Source organism: Cinclus cinclus, chromosome 8 (genome assembly GCF_963662255.1).
Source record: "Cinclus cinclus chromosome 8, bCinCin1.1, whole genome shotgun sequence".
In the NCBI taxonomy this organism is placed as follows: Eukaryota; Metazoa; Chordata; class Aves; order Passeriformes; family Cinclidae; genus Cinclus; species Cinclus cinclus.
This window is the reverse complement of record NC_085053.1, coordinates 26,876,097-26,890,951: the sequence shown is the minus strand read 5'-3', so window position 1 is coordinate 26,890,951 and position 14,855 is coordinate 26,876,097. Positions and strand designations below refer to the sequence as shown.

The window sequence follows — 14,855 nt, the reverse complement described above, 5'->3', positions numbered from 1 at the left end:
GTAAATATATTTTGCCAAAAAAAACAGTGAAGCTACGAAGTTTTATGAATGCTAAGCATTGTTATTCCATGCAAATACTCTCTAGTGTTGTTGTTTGAAGAATATGTTTCATTATCTTCTCCTCGTCTGCCATTCCTCTTTGGTGTTGCCCAAATACACGATCTGATGTGGCTTCTGTGCTCCAGCACAGAGCTCCTGGAGCAAATCCAGAGCAGTGGGAGAACTCTTTCCATTTTTGTACAGAAATTCCACTGGGTTTGCCAGTGACTTACCCATCCTCAGTTTAGTTTAAACTCAATAGTTTCATTAGGAGTCAGTTTACTTTGTGCATTAAATATGATTTTAAAAAATCTTACAGTAACTTAGCTTTGATCCACTTGGGAATAATGAGGTTCTCTCTTAATCATATGTGGTGCTCCCCCTTCTGTAGCTTCACCCATGCTCAGCTCCTGGGGGCTGCAGCAAAAGTAGCATTAAGCATTAAGCTTTGTGTCTCCTTGAGTGTAGAAGTGACAGTGTGAGGAGAAAGTCAAGCTGGGGTGAGCTGCTCCAGCAAGTGCACTCATTATTTACTCCAGTGAGAGCTGCTGCTGCAGATGGATGGTGCCACATGATAATTTGGCTGTGCCTTTGCCTGACCTTGGCCAGCACTGACATTCTCAGCTATCCCAGCTTCAGAACACTCCAAGAGTTCTTCCCTACATCATGAAAGAGGATTGCCCTTTATCTGAGTCCCACACTCTGGAAACCCACATACATCTGTTTATTATGGTTTATCAGAGTCAGGGAGGCTCTGAAATTCAGAGCTCCCAGGACAATGTATTACCAATGATTGCATATGGTTTTGCTGCATTTTTTGTTAATCCCTGTAGAGCCTTGCATCAAATACGTATAATTCTCAGAAATATATTCTAGGAAATGTTAACTAATGTTCCCGATTATCATATTACAGTCATTCCTAAAAGCTGTAGGCAGGAACAGGAAGCTGAACCAAAAAAGAAAGCCTCTCTCCAGTGAAGTTCCACTAATATCATTGTGCCTGTGTGCAGAGCCATTCAGCAGCAGTCCATAGGAAATCCACTTCCCAAAGCCAGCCCATCTAATTCTGAAGCCTGGTGTCGTCAGAGCAACGGGAAGTCTAATCTCCATGGAAAATTATCAATTCAGGACTTACTGTGGAGTTGTGTATTGAGCTCTGCATTTGGAGACAAACTTAATGGGGAGAAACGTGTCGTGCAAAAGAATCACAGTCTGCATAAAAGCTACTTTTGTGGCTTAGATGGGAGATTACTCTGCTCTTTAGAACGTGGTTCTTACCCAAGAACAGCACAGTAACAACTCAGCTGAATGGACCTCTCAGGAGCAGAGCATTGTGTGCAGAAATGTCAATTCTGTCTGTTCCCAGCATCTCTGAAATCAGCACTGCCCATAAAATATCTTTATTTATCTTGATGTATTCAGGATATCCACCTGCCTGGTTGGTTGTACCCTGATCTTTCAAGGTACCACAGCAGTTTGGTTTCTTCATTCCTTCTGATATTCTATATTATCATCTAGTTATTATCTTCTTTCCTCTCTTCCTTTTGCAAACTTGTACTTCAGCTCTCAGAATCCTCATCCTTCCAGCAGCTGTTCTAGAAGTCACCCTTTCAGAAACAGCTATGAGCTCTTAGTAGGTAAATGTGACGTTTTATAGATACATTACATTTTTGTCCCTTTATGGCTGAAGATAAGCAGAAAGGCCCATCTTCCACAGGTGAAATAAGATTACTCTTTGCAGAGCTGTTTATTGTATTTGGTTGTTTCCCTTTTGTTCATGCATCGTGTTGAGGACGGATAGTGATTTTGCAGGAGAGGTGAAGTGAATACAGAATTAAGATGACTGCCATCTTCAGATTATTCAGATTATGTTTAATCCCTATTGCTCTCTTTAGATTATGTGGAAAGTAATTGTGGTGAAAGGAGAGAGAGGGGAAGAACTGTTTCTTAGCTGTGATCCTGCCAAATGTCTTAAGTATTTCATATTGTTGACATTTTACATTAAAGCAGGAAGTTTGAACAGAGGAACAAATACAGCTCTATTGAGCTGCTGCCCAGCTCAAAACTTGCACTGGCAATCATTCATGAAAGATTCTCAAGAAACCCTCAAAACATTTGTGCCTAGAGCCCATCTCCTTGAAAAAAATTGTTCAGTTGTTCTGAGAAATGTGTGCAGACAATTAGGAGCCCTCAAAATGTGTCACACCCTTCACGATGCCATCAGCACTGTCAGGAGAGCAACAGTTTGTTAGAATATTTGTCTATCAGCTTTTGGTGGTGCTTTGGTGGCCCACTGCCATCATCCATCTTGGAGCAAGTGCTGTGCTTGGTGATAAATGCTCCTAAAAATCTTAGTCAGCTCCATGGTGGGCTGCTATAACTCTTGTATTTGGGCTGGTTTTAAGAAGTGGAGAGAAAACGGCAATTTATGGACAAAGCCTTGGGTTACCTGGAAGCTTAGTGAGCCTCAGGAGGGAATATCAAGCTGATTCTGCATCCTCCTCTCACTTCTGCCCCTTTTCTGTTGCACCAGGGCTCCAAATAGGCTCAAAAAACTAAAGGCTGTATTTGCAGGACCTGTTCCAGGCTTTCACCTGGCTCAGTAGGAACTGGATAAAGTCCAAAGAGAAATTCCTAATAACAGGTGACCTGTTCTTGCTGTAGGCTCTAAAGCTGTCGTTGTCAAGCTAAGGACACAGCACTGAGCAGGGCTGGGAACCTGGGAGAAGTAGTGTTGTGTCTTTGGAAGGGGATCACAGGTTGGGAAGTCCTGCTTCACTCCAGAGAAATCCTAAAATTAACATTTCAGGTCTTCTGCTCAGTTGGTTGTTCCTATTTCCCAGGAAATACAGAGGGGCATGAGCAGAGAAATCCAGGCTGCTCTGTGAACAGGGGCATCCTGCAGGTTTGCCTTCATCTCTGCTTCTGCAGTCTCCTTCAAGCTGTCCATTTCCATGTGGACAGCTCATACAAGGGCTTCTCACCTCTCCATTGTCACCAAGCCCACCTGAGAACACCTTGTACCTTTCCCTTTCTCCAAGTTCTTCTTCTAAACAAGAGACAGCATTCTTTGTAGCTTGTCTAGAGCTGTGTTCTTGCTGCTTTGCAACCCAATAATTCAATTTAGGGACAAGCTCTCCTCTCTTCCTCTGTAATCATTCCTCTGTGAGGTCATTTAAAAGTTCCCTGTCTTCTGCACGACAGCGGATTTTCAAAATCTGCTTGTGAAAATTTAGCATCCTTGAGACTTCTGAACAGTTTTCTTCAAATTGGCCATTAGGTTCAATTGTTACGAAGGAGAATTGACAGATCTGTAGATGGAAAGATATGTGAATGACAGATCTGTAGACAGATATAATTGTGTGGCTACTGTTTTGGGAGAGGGGCCCAGAAATAATCAGTGTTTCTTGGCTGCAGTTCATTTCTTTATCAGGACCAAGATATGGAGCGGGATCATTTTTCTGAGTAGTTGTCATTGCTTTTTCATTTCATGGATGAACAGCGTCCACCTTGCTACTAAAATAACAGAGATTTTTAGAGTGCTAATAATTAAACTGGATATTTGGGACTAGGAAATATTCCTAGGTAGTTTTATGGTAAGATCAGAGGCACTCTCCAGGCATAATCCTGAACTAGAGGGTTGCTGTATTTATGCTGCTAATGGAGGCTGTAAGAAAAATAACAAATATTAGTAAGTAATAATAAGTTATAAATAAAAACTGTCTGTTATTGAGGCAGTAGGAATGACCTGTCTTATCACCAAAGATATTTAATTTCAACCCCGCTTGCCAACTTTACTCTGTCCTATTTTGCCTATGGGTCAGCATGCTAAAAACCAGAGAAGGCGCTTCACACTCCCACCCCCTTCACTTGCATCCCCAGCACAAGATGCTCATTTTGTGTGGCTCTCCAGCACACTTATTTCATGAAACTCTTGAGCCTGCCCTTTCTGATCAGTCAGCCAGGAGTGAAAGTGGCTGTAAAGGGCATGGAAATCTGTGCAGGTCTCACCTCCACAGCTGAGAACATCTTGCCTGCAGCTCTGCACGGAGCAGGTGCCTCGCAGTGATCAAAGGGCTGCCAGGGTAAAAAGAGTTCCTTCCTAAGCCACAGTTATGTTTTGTGAGTAAGTTCACCCCTGCAAGCCCAAGTCGTCCAGGAGATGCTCTCCAGTGATTAGTTCTGCTGGGGGGCAGGTGTTAATATCTTCAAATGGGATGCAAATTTACTTCTAGCATGTGTATAATGTTATTCTAAAGCATTAGCACCCTTGTTGCCTCACACAGTAGTGGACTATACTAGAAATGGTGTTTGCTGCTGTCTGGACCCCTTAAAATGGGAAGGATAAAGTGATTTGCAGGATTAAGTATTTCTGGAATACAGCAGAAAAAAAAAAGTGCTTCCAGTTCTTGTCTTGGTTTCTCCCTATGCATTGATGAAAGCACATCAGAAGTGATTCTGGACCAGTTCAGCAAGGAAAACACTGTGAGATTCGAGGGGTTTATGTGAATTAGAAGCTTTGTCTGCTGTTTTATTTGTCCCTCTCTTTTTGTTCTGACAAAGACCACTTCTTCCCTTCCCTTCCCTTCCCTTCCCTTCCCTTCCCTTCCCTTCCCTTCCCTTCCCTTCCCTTCCCTTCCCTTCCCTTCCCTTCCCTTCCCTTCCCTTCCCTTCCCTTCCCTTCCCTTCCCTTCCCTTCCCTTCCCTTCCCTTCCCTTCCCTTCCCTTCCCTTCCCTTCCCTTCCCTTCCCTTCCCTTCCCTTCCCTTCCCTTCCCTTCCCTTCCCTTCCCTTCCCTTCCCTTCCCTTCCCTTCCCGGAACTTCCCTTCCCTTCCCTTCCCGGAACTTCCCTTCCCGGAACTTCCCTTCCCTCTGCATCTGTTCCTAATGCAGTGGTAGAAGGTAGAAAATGCTGGTGAGATGCTGTGAGAAGAGTTAATGCTTAACTGCCTTTTCATAACATGCCCTGTGACTTTCATGTGGATTATATTAAAAAAAAAAAAAAAAAAAAAGAAAGAAGAAAGGGGTGGGCAGGGGATTTATTTCTGCTTTCAAGACCTTCCAAAATAGTGCCTGGCACTGTGAGAGGAACTGTCCATGAAGTCAACAATGCTCAATTCAGCTTTTGCCTTTTTCCTGTCCCTTTCTATTCTCTTTTGCTCTCTTGAGTATTACTACTTTACAGACACCATTTGCATTGTTGAGCTAAAAGCATGCTTGAATTGGCTCAAAATAATACTAGAAAATGAATCTCAGGTATTGACCAAAGCCCTTTGACTGTGAAGACTGCACACAATTACTGCAATTAATTTCTCGTTTAGGCATCTGAAGGGAGAAATCAACTGGAAGGAAGAAGTAAGAGCACACTTTTCATGCAAAATGCTCTGGTCTGCTGGAAGAGAAATTATTTAAATCAGTGAGAAATGCAGGCCTTTGCCACTTCAGGTGTTTGTACAGATAAATGTTGGGTATGAAACAAAGAAGTTTTTCATTGTAAAGGCTTGTTGGAAGTGCTGCTGCTGATGAGGAGCTCCTCCTCTTCCAAGGGTGTGGAGTCCAGTGGCACCTTGGGTACACCTGTTACTTCAGCACATCTACATACCTGAAGGATGTTTGAGGACAGCTCTAACAAGCAGACTTGACATTTTGAAAAGCTCTTTTTTTCCCTGAAGGCATTTTAAAAACTGACATCTTTTGTTCCATAGGGACGTTCTCCCTCCCTCTCCTTTTGTTCTCCTCCTTCCTTTTCACTTCCCTTTGCAATGACCTTAGGTTCAGCAACTGCCTGAAGAATGGCCTGGTGTGTGTCAGGTTCACACATTAATTAGTACAGATTTTCTCTGAACTAGCTGTGATAGATCATTCTGCCAGCTTCAAGCCTGCACGCGAAAATTGGCATAGGTAGACTTAACTCACAGTGTGTGAAAAGCAGTTATTTACTCTCAGTCATCTCCTTTGATTACCTTCAGTTTTTCAAGGTCACAAAATGTATTTGCTTCTTGCTGAGGATATTTTCAGCAGCATTTATTTAATCATTCCGGAGAGTTTCTCTCACTCACAGTGCTCGTGGAGTACTCAGGGCTCCATGTGGGCAGGGGCTGGGCAAACAGGGTGTCTGCAAGCTCCAGAAACACAGCAGATTTGGGGAATAAGAGACTGCTTTGCTTGGCATGGAGGAAACAGGTCACATTCTGGATTTGTTTTGTGTTCCTGCACTCTAAGGCAGGACAGGGCACTGGGATGGGGCAGAGCCTGGGGCACTCTGAGCACCCTATGGATCCACCTTTGGGCTGTTCTCATCCCCAGAATAATTTTGACAAACAGTGATGAAAATCCTGTGACAGCCCCTGGCAGGTCTGTCTGTGTGCCACAGTGCCCAGTGAATTTCAAACCTTCTGAGGGTTTTTTTTTTTTTTTTTCTCAAAAGTCAGCTCCTCCCAATGTTGCTGTAACTCGATTCTAACTTGGTTAAATTCAACGTCGTGACGTGGTATTTGAATATTTATCAAGCTGTGGAGAGTTAATGCGTTGTGGCATTAATTAGCCTGTCTGCCTGTCTTGTTCCTTTTCTGGGTGTCATTTTTAGTTTAATAAATTAAGTTTCTGGAAATGAAGTAGAGTGGATTCCAGGGTTCACGGGTGGTTTGCTTCCCACGGCAGCTGAGATGAACACAGTGTTAAGAAAGCACAGGGTGTGTCAGCTGTGGAGCAACAGCTGAAGAACACAGCAGCTTTCCCCCTCTCGCACATCCAGGAAATGGCCAAGAAAGTATTTGTTAACAAGTTGACATGCTTTCCTCCCAGCTGTAACTATTGCACTAATGGTTCCAGGGACTCCTGATCAAACTGCGCAGGGCTGGCAGTCCTCGTTCTTCATGGGCCACTCATATTGTTGTTTTAAATCCCATCACAGCTTCATTTAGCTCAGCTTTCCATGGGGGTTTCTGTTTGCAAGTGGTTTTCTCTTGAGTTTTACGAAACCCACAGTGATGTTCTGCTGTTGTGCTGCTGGGGGGGGAGTCTCAGCCTTGCTGCAGTTCCAGCCTTGGAACTTCCAAACATCCAGCCTTGTAAATTATCATTGAATTCCTTTTTATGTCCATGCCCAGCAGTGAGGGTCAGTGCATGGCCAGTGCTGGAGGAAGAAATGGATAGAGAACACTCATTTTTCTGAAGTAATTCCCATTTTCTTCACCACTCAACTGGGGTGCCACGATCACTCAAGGCAGCACAGAAAGCAAACACTTCTGTGGGTTTTGACTCACAAGGTATCGCTGCTCTCAAGCAGATGTTGTAAAAATGTGGTGAAAATGCTGTCTGGAGACATCTCTGCTCATTTTGTTTTTGTTATCCCCAGGAAGCAGAACCTCTCTACGCGCAGATTAACAGACCTAAGAAATAGCATTGTTACAGGCTTGTGGTGCTCCAAGACTCAAACGAAACCCAACAACCTGGCGGGCCTTTGGCTTTCATGCTTTTATCCGATTGATTTTGTCTGGCAAAGGAGAGAGATTGCCCTCCTGGACTGGCTCTACGAGTGTTCCTGATGTGGTTTTTTTTTGGCAACCAATGGCAGATTCCTATGGCAGCACAAAACAAAAAAACTCCCCCTGCTTGTTATACCACGAGTGCAGCCCCGTCCCCACGAGTGGTGGGTATCCAGACTAGGAAATCTTACTCCTCGGTCTTTTAAACACTTGTCACCTTCTGTGTGCCACCTATAAATAAGAAGCATCTGGAATTTATTGGGCGTTAGAAATTCCTTTTTTTTTTTTTTTTTTTTTTCTTTTCAGCAAAAAACACAGTCTGGATGTAGCAGTGGCATTATCATTCAGCAGCCTTTGGGCACGAGTCGTCACTTTTTATGTCACGGTGACATGTTTTTCATCATTATTTACATCAGGCTGATCCTGACCCTTTTTTTCCCCTATGTAGACGTATTTAAACAACAACAACAAAATACTGGTGGTGTCATTTTTTTTCCCTTTTTTTCTTTTTTTCTTTTTTTTTTTTATTTCTTACTCTAGTTTTGTATGAGTGACAGATCTATCAGCAAAACACCTCCTGCAGAAATGATTCCCAACTTGAAACCACAGAACAGAACTCGGTTGTTTATCCATCCTTGACTGAAAATGTTGCCAAATGGACCTTTTAAGTTCTAGCACATCATGAGGAAGAAATGCTGCTTTCTGTTGGAATACTCATGTTGTGGGTAGAGAAGGGACACTGAGTCCCACTGAGGAAAGACAGAAGAGTCAGTATTTCCTAGGAAACTCTAAACAAAGTGCAGAAAAGGAATATTTTTATTTCTTCGATATCTTGCTGCTGTAACGCTATGCAGACAAGTGTTTTCTTCTCTGTGTGCCATTTTTGATGAAAAAAAAGAATCATTTGCCAAATAATGCTGGTATGCTTCTGGTTTAGGAGTTTGGATGAAGCGGACTTGACAAATGGGACAAGGACGGCATGGATTTTGGAATAACAAACTGACTCTGTGATCAGAATTGTTCATCTTTATCACTTTTTGTACATCAGAAAAAATCAAATGGGATTTTTATTTTATAACTTGAAAAAAAATCTTACTGTTAAACTCTTTAAATGTTTAAGGGGAAATGGCTTTAAGGAGTTTGAATGAAAATTGCCATTTTTTTTGTAAATATAACTGTTATGAAAATTCTTTTACTAATGCCATTACACAGTAGAGAAGGTAGCAAGTTGCAGTGCTTGGGAGGTGTGGCAAACCCAGTTTGTGGTTCTCACATCACATATGTTTTTTCACATGCTTAACAATAATGGGCTGAAGCTCAAGTGCGTTTGCCAAAAGCAGTCAGCTTGTCAGCAACTAGTGAAATTAATGGGAACACTTGATTTTATGGTCTAGCGTTATCACACAGACATAATTCCACTTAAAAGAGATTATTTTCCATTGACATTCCTTTGAACCTCTGCATAGAATCATCCAACTGTTTACACACAGAACAAAAAGAATTTAAAACTTCCTTTTTTTACATTTATGAAGCAAAAAGTGCAGTGTTTGGGTTCGTATGTTTAGCACATGATTTTCATAAAGAATCTATATATTTTTGCCCTACAGAGAATTGTTATACAGGTCAAATGTGTTTTCCTGATGTTCCTATGCAGTTACAGTATATTGAATTTAGTGGTTTAACACTAAAAAGAAAAAAAATGAAGAAAAAAAAAGAAAAAAACAAAAATAGAAAAAGGAAAAGTGTTAAAGAAATCAAAGGATTAATCAGTTTTTAGGGTTATTGTGCAGATTTTGTTTTTAAATTGACACATTAGGATTTACATTTTTGTCATGATTAAAATAGGCCTGGAGTTATATATGTTTTACTTTATTTCATCTCTGTTATAGGTTAAAAATTGTTTAGAAGGCAGAATAACTGGGGTGGTGATTGTTGGTACGTGCAAACAAATCTCACAACGCGATCCCATTCTTTTATTTTGAATTAGAGAAATTAGAGAAATGTGCGTTGCAGAATGTATGTGAAGGAGAAATTAGCTGTGAATAGACCTAATGAACCTGCAGAGAGGAGAATTTGATCCCCATCCTCGGTCATTTGATTCTTGTTCTTAGTCATGTGCAAACAGCTGCGTAGCAAATCTTACTCTCCCATTGGAAGATCAGGTTTTCCAACTGGAGGGGATAATTTAAAACTTGGTGGATTGAGTGTTTCAGGATTAAAAGCAGAGGTAAAAGCGTTTCTGGAGGACATGTCTGTCAGAATATTTTCCTGATATTTGCACAGTGGTGCTACTTTCTTCCTCAGCATTTTTAATTTTTGGGGGTTTTGTCCTGCACATGGAACCACAAACCCAGTTTTGGTTCATCACAGACATTGGGGGTTTAGTGCCATCAGTGCATTCCCAGTTATGGGGTGAAACACAGAGAAGAGATTGATGTCTCAGAGGATGACATTTGTAGGAAGCAGATCACTCACGGATAGGTGCCGAGGGAATGAGGCTGGAATTGTGGTGTCTCTCCTGGGAGACAGCTGGGCCATCACCACGGACCCCTGTCTTACCTTTGCCAACGCTCATGAATAAAAACAGATTCTGGATTGCCTCGTCTCATGATCGTCCTTGTCGTGGCTGGGATGCTGGGCTGAGAGGGCTGCAGGACCTCTGCACTGTACCCGTATTGTAGATAACTCAAATATCCAGCTTGTGCAATTGTTCAATCCCTCGTCCTTCACTAGCACTAAATTCGTCACTTTAAATTTACAAACCAGGGAACCCCACCAGCCATCCTGTTACCATTCCCCCCCCCCCCCGTAGGTTCTTGATCTTCACCTGTCATGAAAAGATATTTTGATAGAGTGTAGTCATCCAAGTGTCTGATGAAACCTTTCATCTCAATAACGTACTGGGCACCTTCTTTGCAAAAATGTTTACTCTGTGGTTTTCATTCATTTTTATTTCTGCATTCTGACACTTATTTTTTTAATAAAGATGAGAAAGATAAAATGACTTGCAGTACATTTCTAAACCTACTTTAACTTTACCTCAGATAATGACCATTTGTTAACATATACGGACACATTATTTTTAACTTTATGTGTAACGCATTCAGCAACAACAACAGAAACCGACAAATTTTTAAGAAATTTTCCATTAATTTCTGTAACACACCATGTAATACTGTTATGAATAAAAACATTAAAAAAGGTGTCATTTCAGTAAGTTTGTTTCATAGCTTGTGCTCCTCTGGGGTAATTGTGCCAGACTTAAAATGCAGTGTTGGTGTCTGGCATGGCCTTTATTTTTGACAGTGGAAATACCTGGGAAAGAAGAAAATCCTCAATTTGGGGAATAACTAATCTTTAACACTAAGTGTTGCTTATCTTGCAAATGCATAACTTGCTGGTTTTAATTGCTGCCTCCACTTCTTTTTTTGGCCTCTTTTTGGGTGTTCTAGGATGAGCATCCCAAACCAGGAGTGTTTGTATCATCTGCAAAATCCCACATTCCTGGGACAGCCTGTGCTGTGTGATGCTCCCAAAGCTGGTTTATCTTTGTGGCATGAGAAGCTGAAATTAATTTTGCTGGCTTTTTTCATTCAAGTGGGATTTGAAATTAACAATGTGCATTTAAACATGACAGTTTGAAAGCAGAACCCCTCCAAAATTTCCAGTAATATGCTCAGAACTGATAATAAAGCTCAGCTGAGAAGGAATTTTCCCATTCTCTGCCAAGAGAGTAATGCAGTAAAATTTTAAGTGTAAGAAATACATGTTTTATGTACAGGGAGAGAGAGGGATGTGGATGTGTGCACATATATTTTACTGTATTTCTACTTTTTGATGTCTTATGCCTTCCTCAAAATGCCCAGTAGGTCATGGTGAAACATTCCTTGCCTTTGTCAGTGGAAGTTGTTGAAATACTTGGATCCCACCTGAGAATAAAGGTTATTCTGCTGTGGTGAAAGCACACCAGTGTTAATGGCATTTTGATTTGTGTGTAGCTAACTGTACCCAGGTGTCCTTGGAAGGAAGAATGTGATCTCTGGTTTTCAACCAGCTACAAAACATCCACTTAAAGAAGCCACAGCTAAGTAAGGATTTAAACTAAAATGTGTTTTTACTGTGAAGGCTAAATCTGGTCTTGTTGATCCTCTTCTGGTACCCTCATGGTGAAGTTGGTTGAAAAAATCAGAAAAACTGGCTCATGTCATACAGCTGTTGTGTAAACTCAGTTTAAAAATTCAGAATGAGCAGGTTTGGGGTGTAATCTGGCAGTGGTGAGGAGGAGGTATCCCAAGGAGGGAGGGAAGGACCTGTTCAGAGTGTGCAGAAGGGCTAAGAATGTATTTTGACTGTGCTGTGTTTATATGCTGTATCACATTAATACTTCTGTAACTCAGAGTCTCTTTATTGTATGTGAGAGTGCCCAGCTCAGACACGACCACTTCAAGAAATGGTCCCAGTTTAACCAATGCTAATTAAGGCCATGATCTCTTGCAGTAATGAGAATTTCATTAGCAAACAGTTTGCAAAATAAGCCTGTGGTTTTACAGCAGTGAGAACGCTGACAGATCTCTCCATGTCAGTGGCTTCTGGGAAAGCAACTGCTTGTATAGACTGGGAATATGCAATTTTCACTCCCTCACGTTGGATTAAAGGCAATGTTTTCTGTGCTTTAATCACTTCTCAGTGACAGTTGCTCCAACAGAGCAGGTAATGTCTTCTGGCTGTTTTTTAGGTTGTGAAATATCTTGTCATGCACTGTTTCCTTTTTCCTTTCTTTGCTTTCTGAAGAACTCCTGTCCTGTCAGGTTTCAATTTATTGCTTTCCTGGCAAATGCTGTTCTCGGTCAGAAGAATATCATGTCAAAGAAATGGAAGGGGATATTTGTTGGCAGTTTTCCACAGAGGTTTGAGTCTGTTCTCTGCAATTCCCTCCCTGAGCCAACGTGGGATGCACACAGTGGTGGGGGAACACAGTGGAAGTCCATCTGAGCAGTGAGAAGTGGAGGCACAGCTCCTGGCTTCTTCTGCTCCTGTTAGTGCCATCCTGGGACTCAGCCTCCTGCTCCTGGCTCTGGTTTGATGTTACTGCTGCAAAAGTCATGATTTGTAAGAGTATTTCTCTCTTGTGCTGAGGGTTTCCATGAATTGGTCTTCTCACACTGATATGCTTTTCATCAGCCCCATTAAAGACCTTCATTATGTTGTTTTTAAATACCCAAGGTAAGACTGGTATGGAGAATAAAAAAGGTGTGGGTTTGGTGGGTTTTTTTTCTGGTTTTACTTGCTGTCAGAAAGTGGGGTGAAACTGAATTACACATTTCAGCTCATGACAGTGAGAAATATGGGGAGATAGCCTGATAGGATTTCCTGAGTACCTGTAACATGGCCTGTCTCTTTCTGAAATTATCCTACTGGAGGCAGGAAATATCAGGTCTATTAGTGAAACAGCTCTCCAGCTATTAGTTTTTAGAGCTTTAAATAGTCTTATCTCAATGGAAATGTTTGCCCTGTGGCTCATCTATCACCCTAAAATGTTTTATCAGCACCTGAAAAAATCTCAATGAGAAGAATAGCCTCAGATGTTGCCCATTCAAGGGGCTTCTAGATACAGAATGTTGGTGGTTTTTTTTTTGGTTTGTTTGGTTTTTTTTTTTTTTTTTAATAAAAGATCTTTTAAGATCTGATATTATTTGCTGGCTTTTCAACCCTGTTTCATAGATCCTGTGGTACCACTTCTATAAATACACCTCACCAGCAAAGAAAGGAAATCACAATAGATTAAAGGAAAATCAGGTTAACAGGCAGCAATCTCTGCCCATTCAGCCACAGACATTTGTGAAAATAAAGGATTAGGAAGAATTACTGCCATGTACTAGCTAAAAAAACCCGAAACCCTTTTGTAGCATCTTTGTCTTCTCTGACAGTTATTAGAGGTGTAAGAACAGCTGTCAGTGTCAGAAGTGAGCTGTATTTGAAGTGAGCAGAAGTTACAATGCTGTGACATGTTGATTTTTTTGTAAATTTTTTTACTGTTTGACACATAGATTATGAGTGTATTTTTTTTTTCCTTTTAAAAATGCTGTTTCTAGTTTGAAAACAAGTTTGTGTTGTCTTGAGGTCTATTGGAGAGGAGATGGAGACAAAGGATGGGACATGGAGGGATTTTCTTTGTCTTACCTTCTTCTTGAGAGCTTTCAGAGCCTATTAGTGAGCCTGTGCCAGATTTGGCCTCAGTCACAATGAGACATGATTTTTAGTGGATCAAAACCAGAAGTTCAGAAACGTGAGTTTTTTATGTCCAGGACCTTCCAGAGAGCAGCCTCACACCAAAAAATAACAGTAATAGAAGTGGTGATGCAGTGGGGTTCATTGTAAAAATCTGGGGTTATTCTTTGGCTGTAAACTTTACCATATATTTGCCACCTTACGTTCTTCACAATTAAAATGGGTGGGAAGCTTCTTTTTACCTTTGAATGAGTTTTTCCACAGAAAGAAATGTGTTCTGATTTCCAAAGCAGGGAATAAAAGTTTTCTCAGAGGAGAAAAAGAAACTTTTCAAAAAGTGCACTAATAATCTATAAACAGCTTCTTGCTGGCTTCAGTCTGATCTTTCCCAGGGAAGGCCTTTCAGCTCTGATGTGTTTCAGTTTTTCTTTTAACAGGAAACTGCCCTTTAAAGAACCATCCTGTTTGGTGAAACTGTAGAGGATTTATTTACAGGGAGCAAAGGCTCACAAACTTGGGATATGAACTCTGCAAAGGATGTGTTGCATTTGCAGGCTTCGTTTTGATGATGGGCATTTGATTTTCAAGTGTGATGAATCCTAATTCAGCAACTTAGAGAGTTGGTTTGGGACTGTAGCTCATCAGAAAGCCACAGCTGCTACAGCTACCAGTGGAGAAGGAGCTGCAGTAGGAAAGAGGACACAGCAAGGCAACATTCCCCTGATCCATAGACCGAGGAAGCAGAAAATGACCTGTGGTTGCTGGCATAAATTTCATATGTTAGACATACCTCTAATTAAATCAGGTTGTAAATTACGTGTAAAACCTGATGGTGCTTTTTAGTTCTCTCTGAAGTGTGTTGAGCTGTAGGAAGTCCTGCCTCTTGGGTCCCTGCTCTGGTTTTGTCCTCACTTGTGGTAATTCACCACTCCTGCATGTTCACCACTGAGATGTGCACAGTGAGAGGCACCAAAACAAAGACGGGCATCAGAGAGAAGCTTGAAAATTCCACATGCTGGGATCACTGTCATGGTTTGAAGTTCTATCTAGAGGGTGCTCTGTGTTTATAATCTTGGTTTATCTTTCACTGCTGTTGAAATA

At 41.4% G+C, this 14,855-nt stretch overlaps 1 protein-coding gene across 1 annotated transcript in view; it reads left to right on the top strand.

Moving 5' to 3' along the window:
- Positions 1–7,441, top strand: part of DAB1 (DAB adaptor protein 1) — a 98,476-nt gene extending 91,035 nt beyond the window's left edge. The window contains exon 15 of the mRNA XM_062497563.1: positions 7,397–7,441. Coding sequence (XP_062353547.1) covers positions 7,397–7,441 — 45 coding nt within the window. The remainder of the gene's footprint in view (positions 1–7,396) is intronic.
- The last annotated feature ends 7,414 nt before the right edge of the window (positions 7,442–14,855 follow it).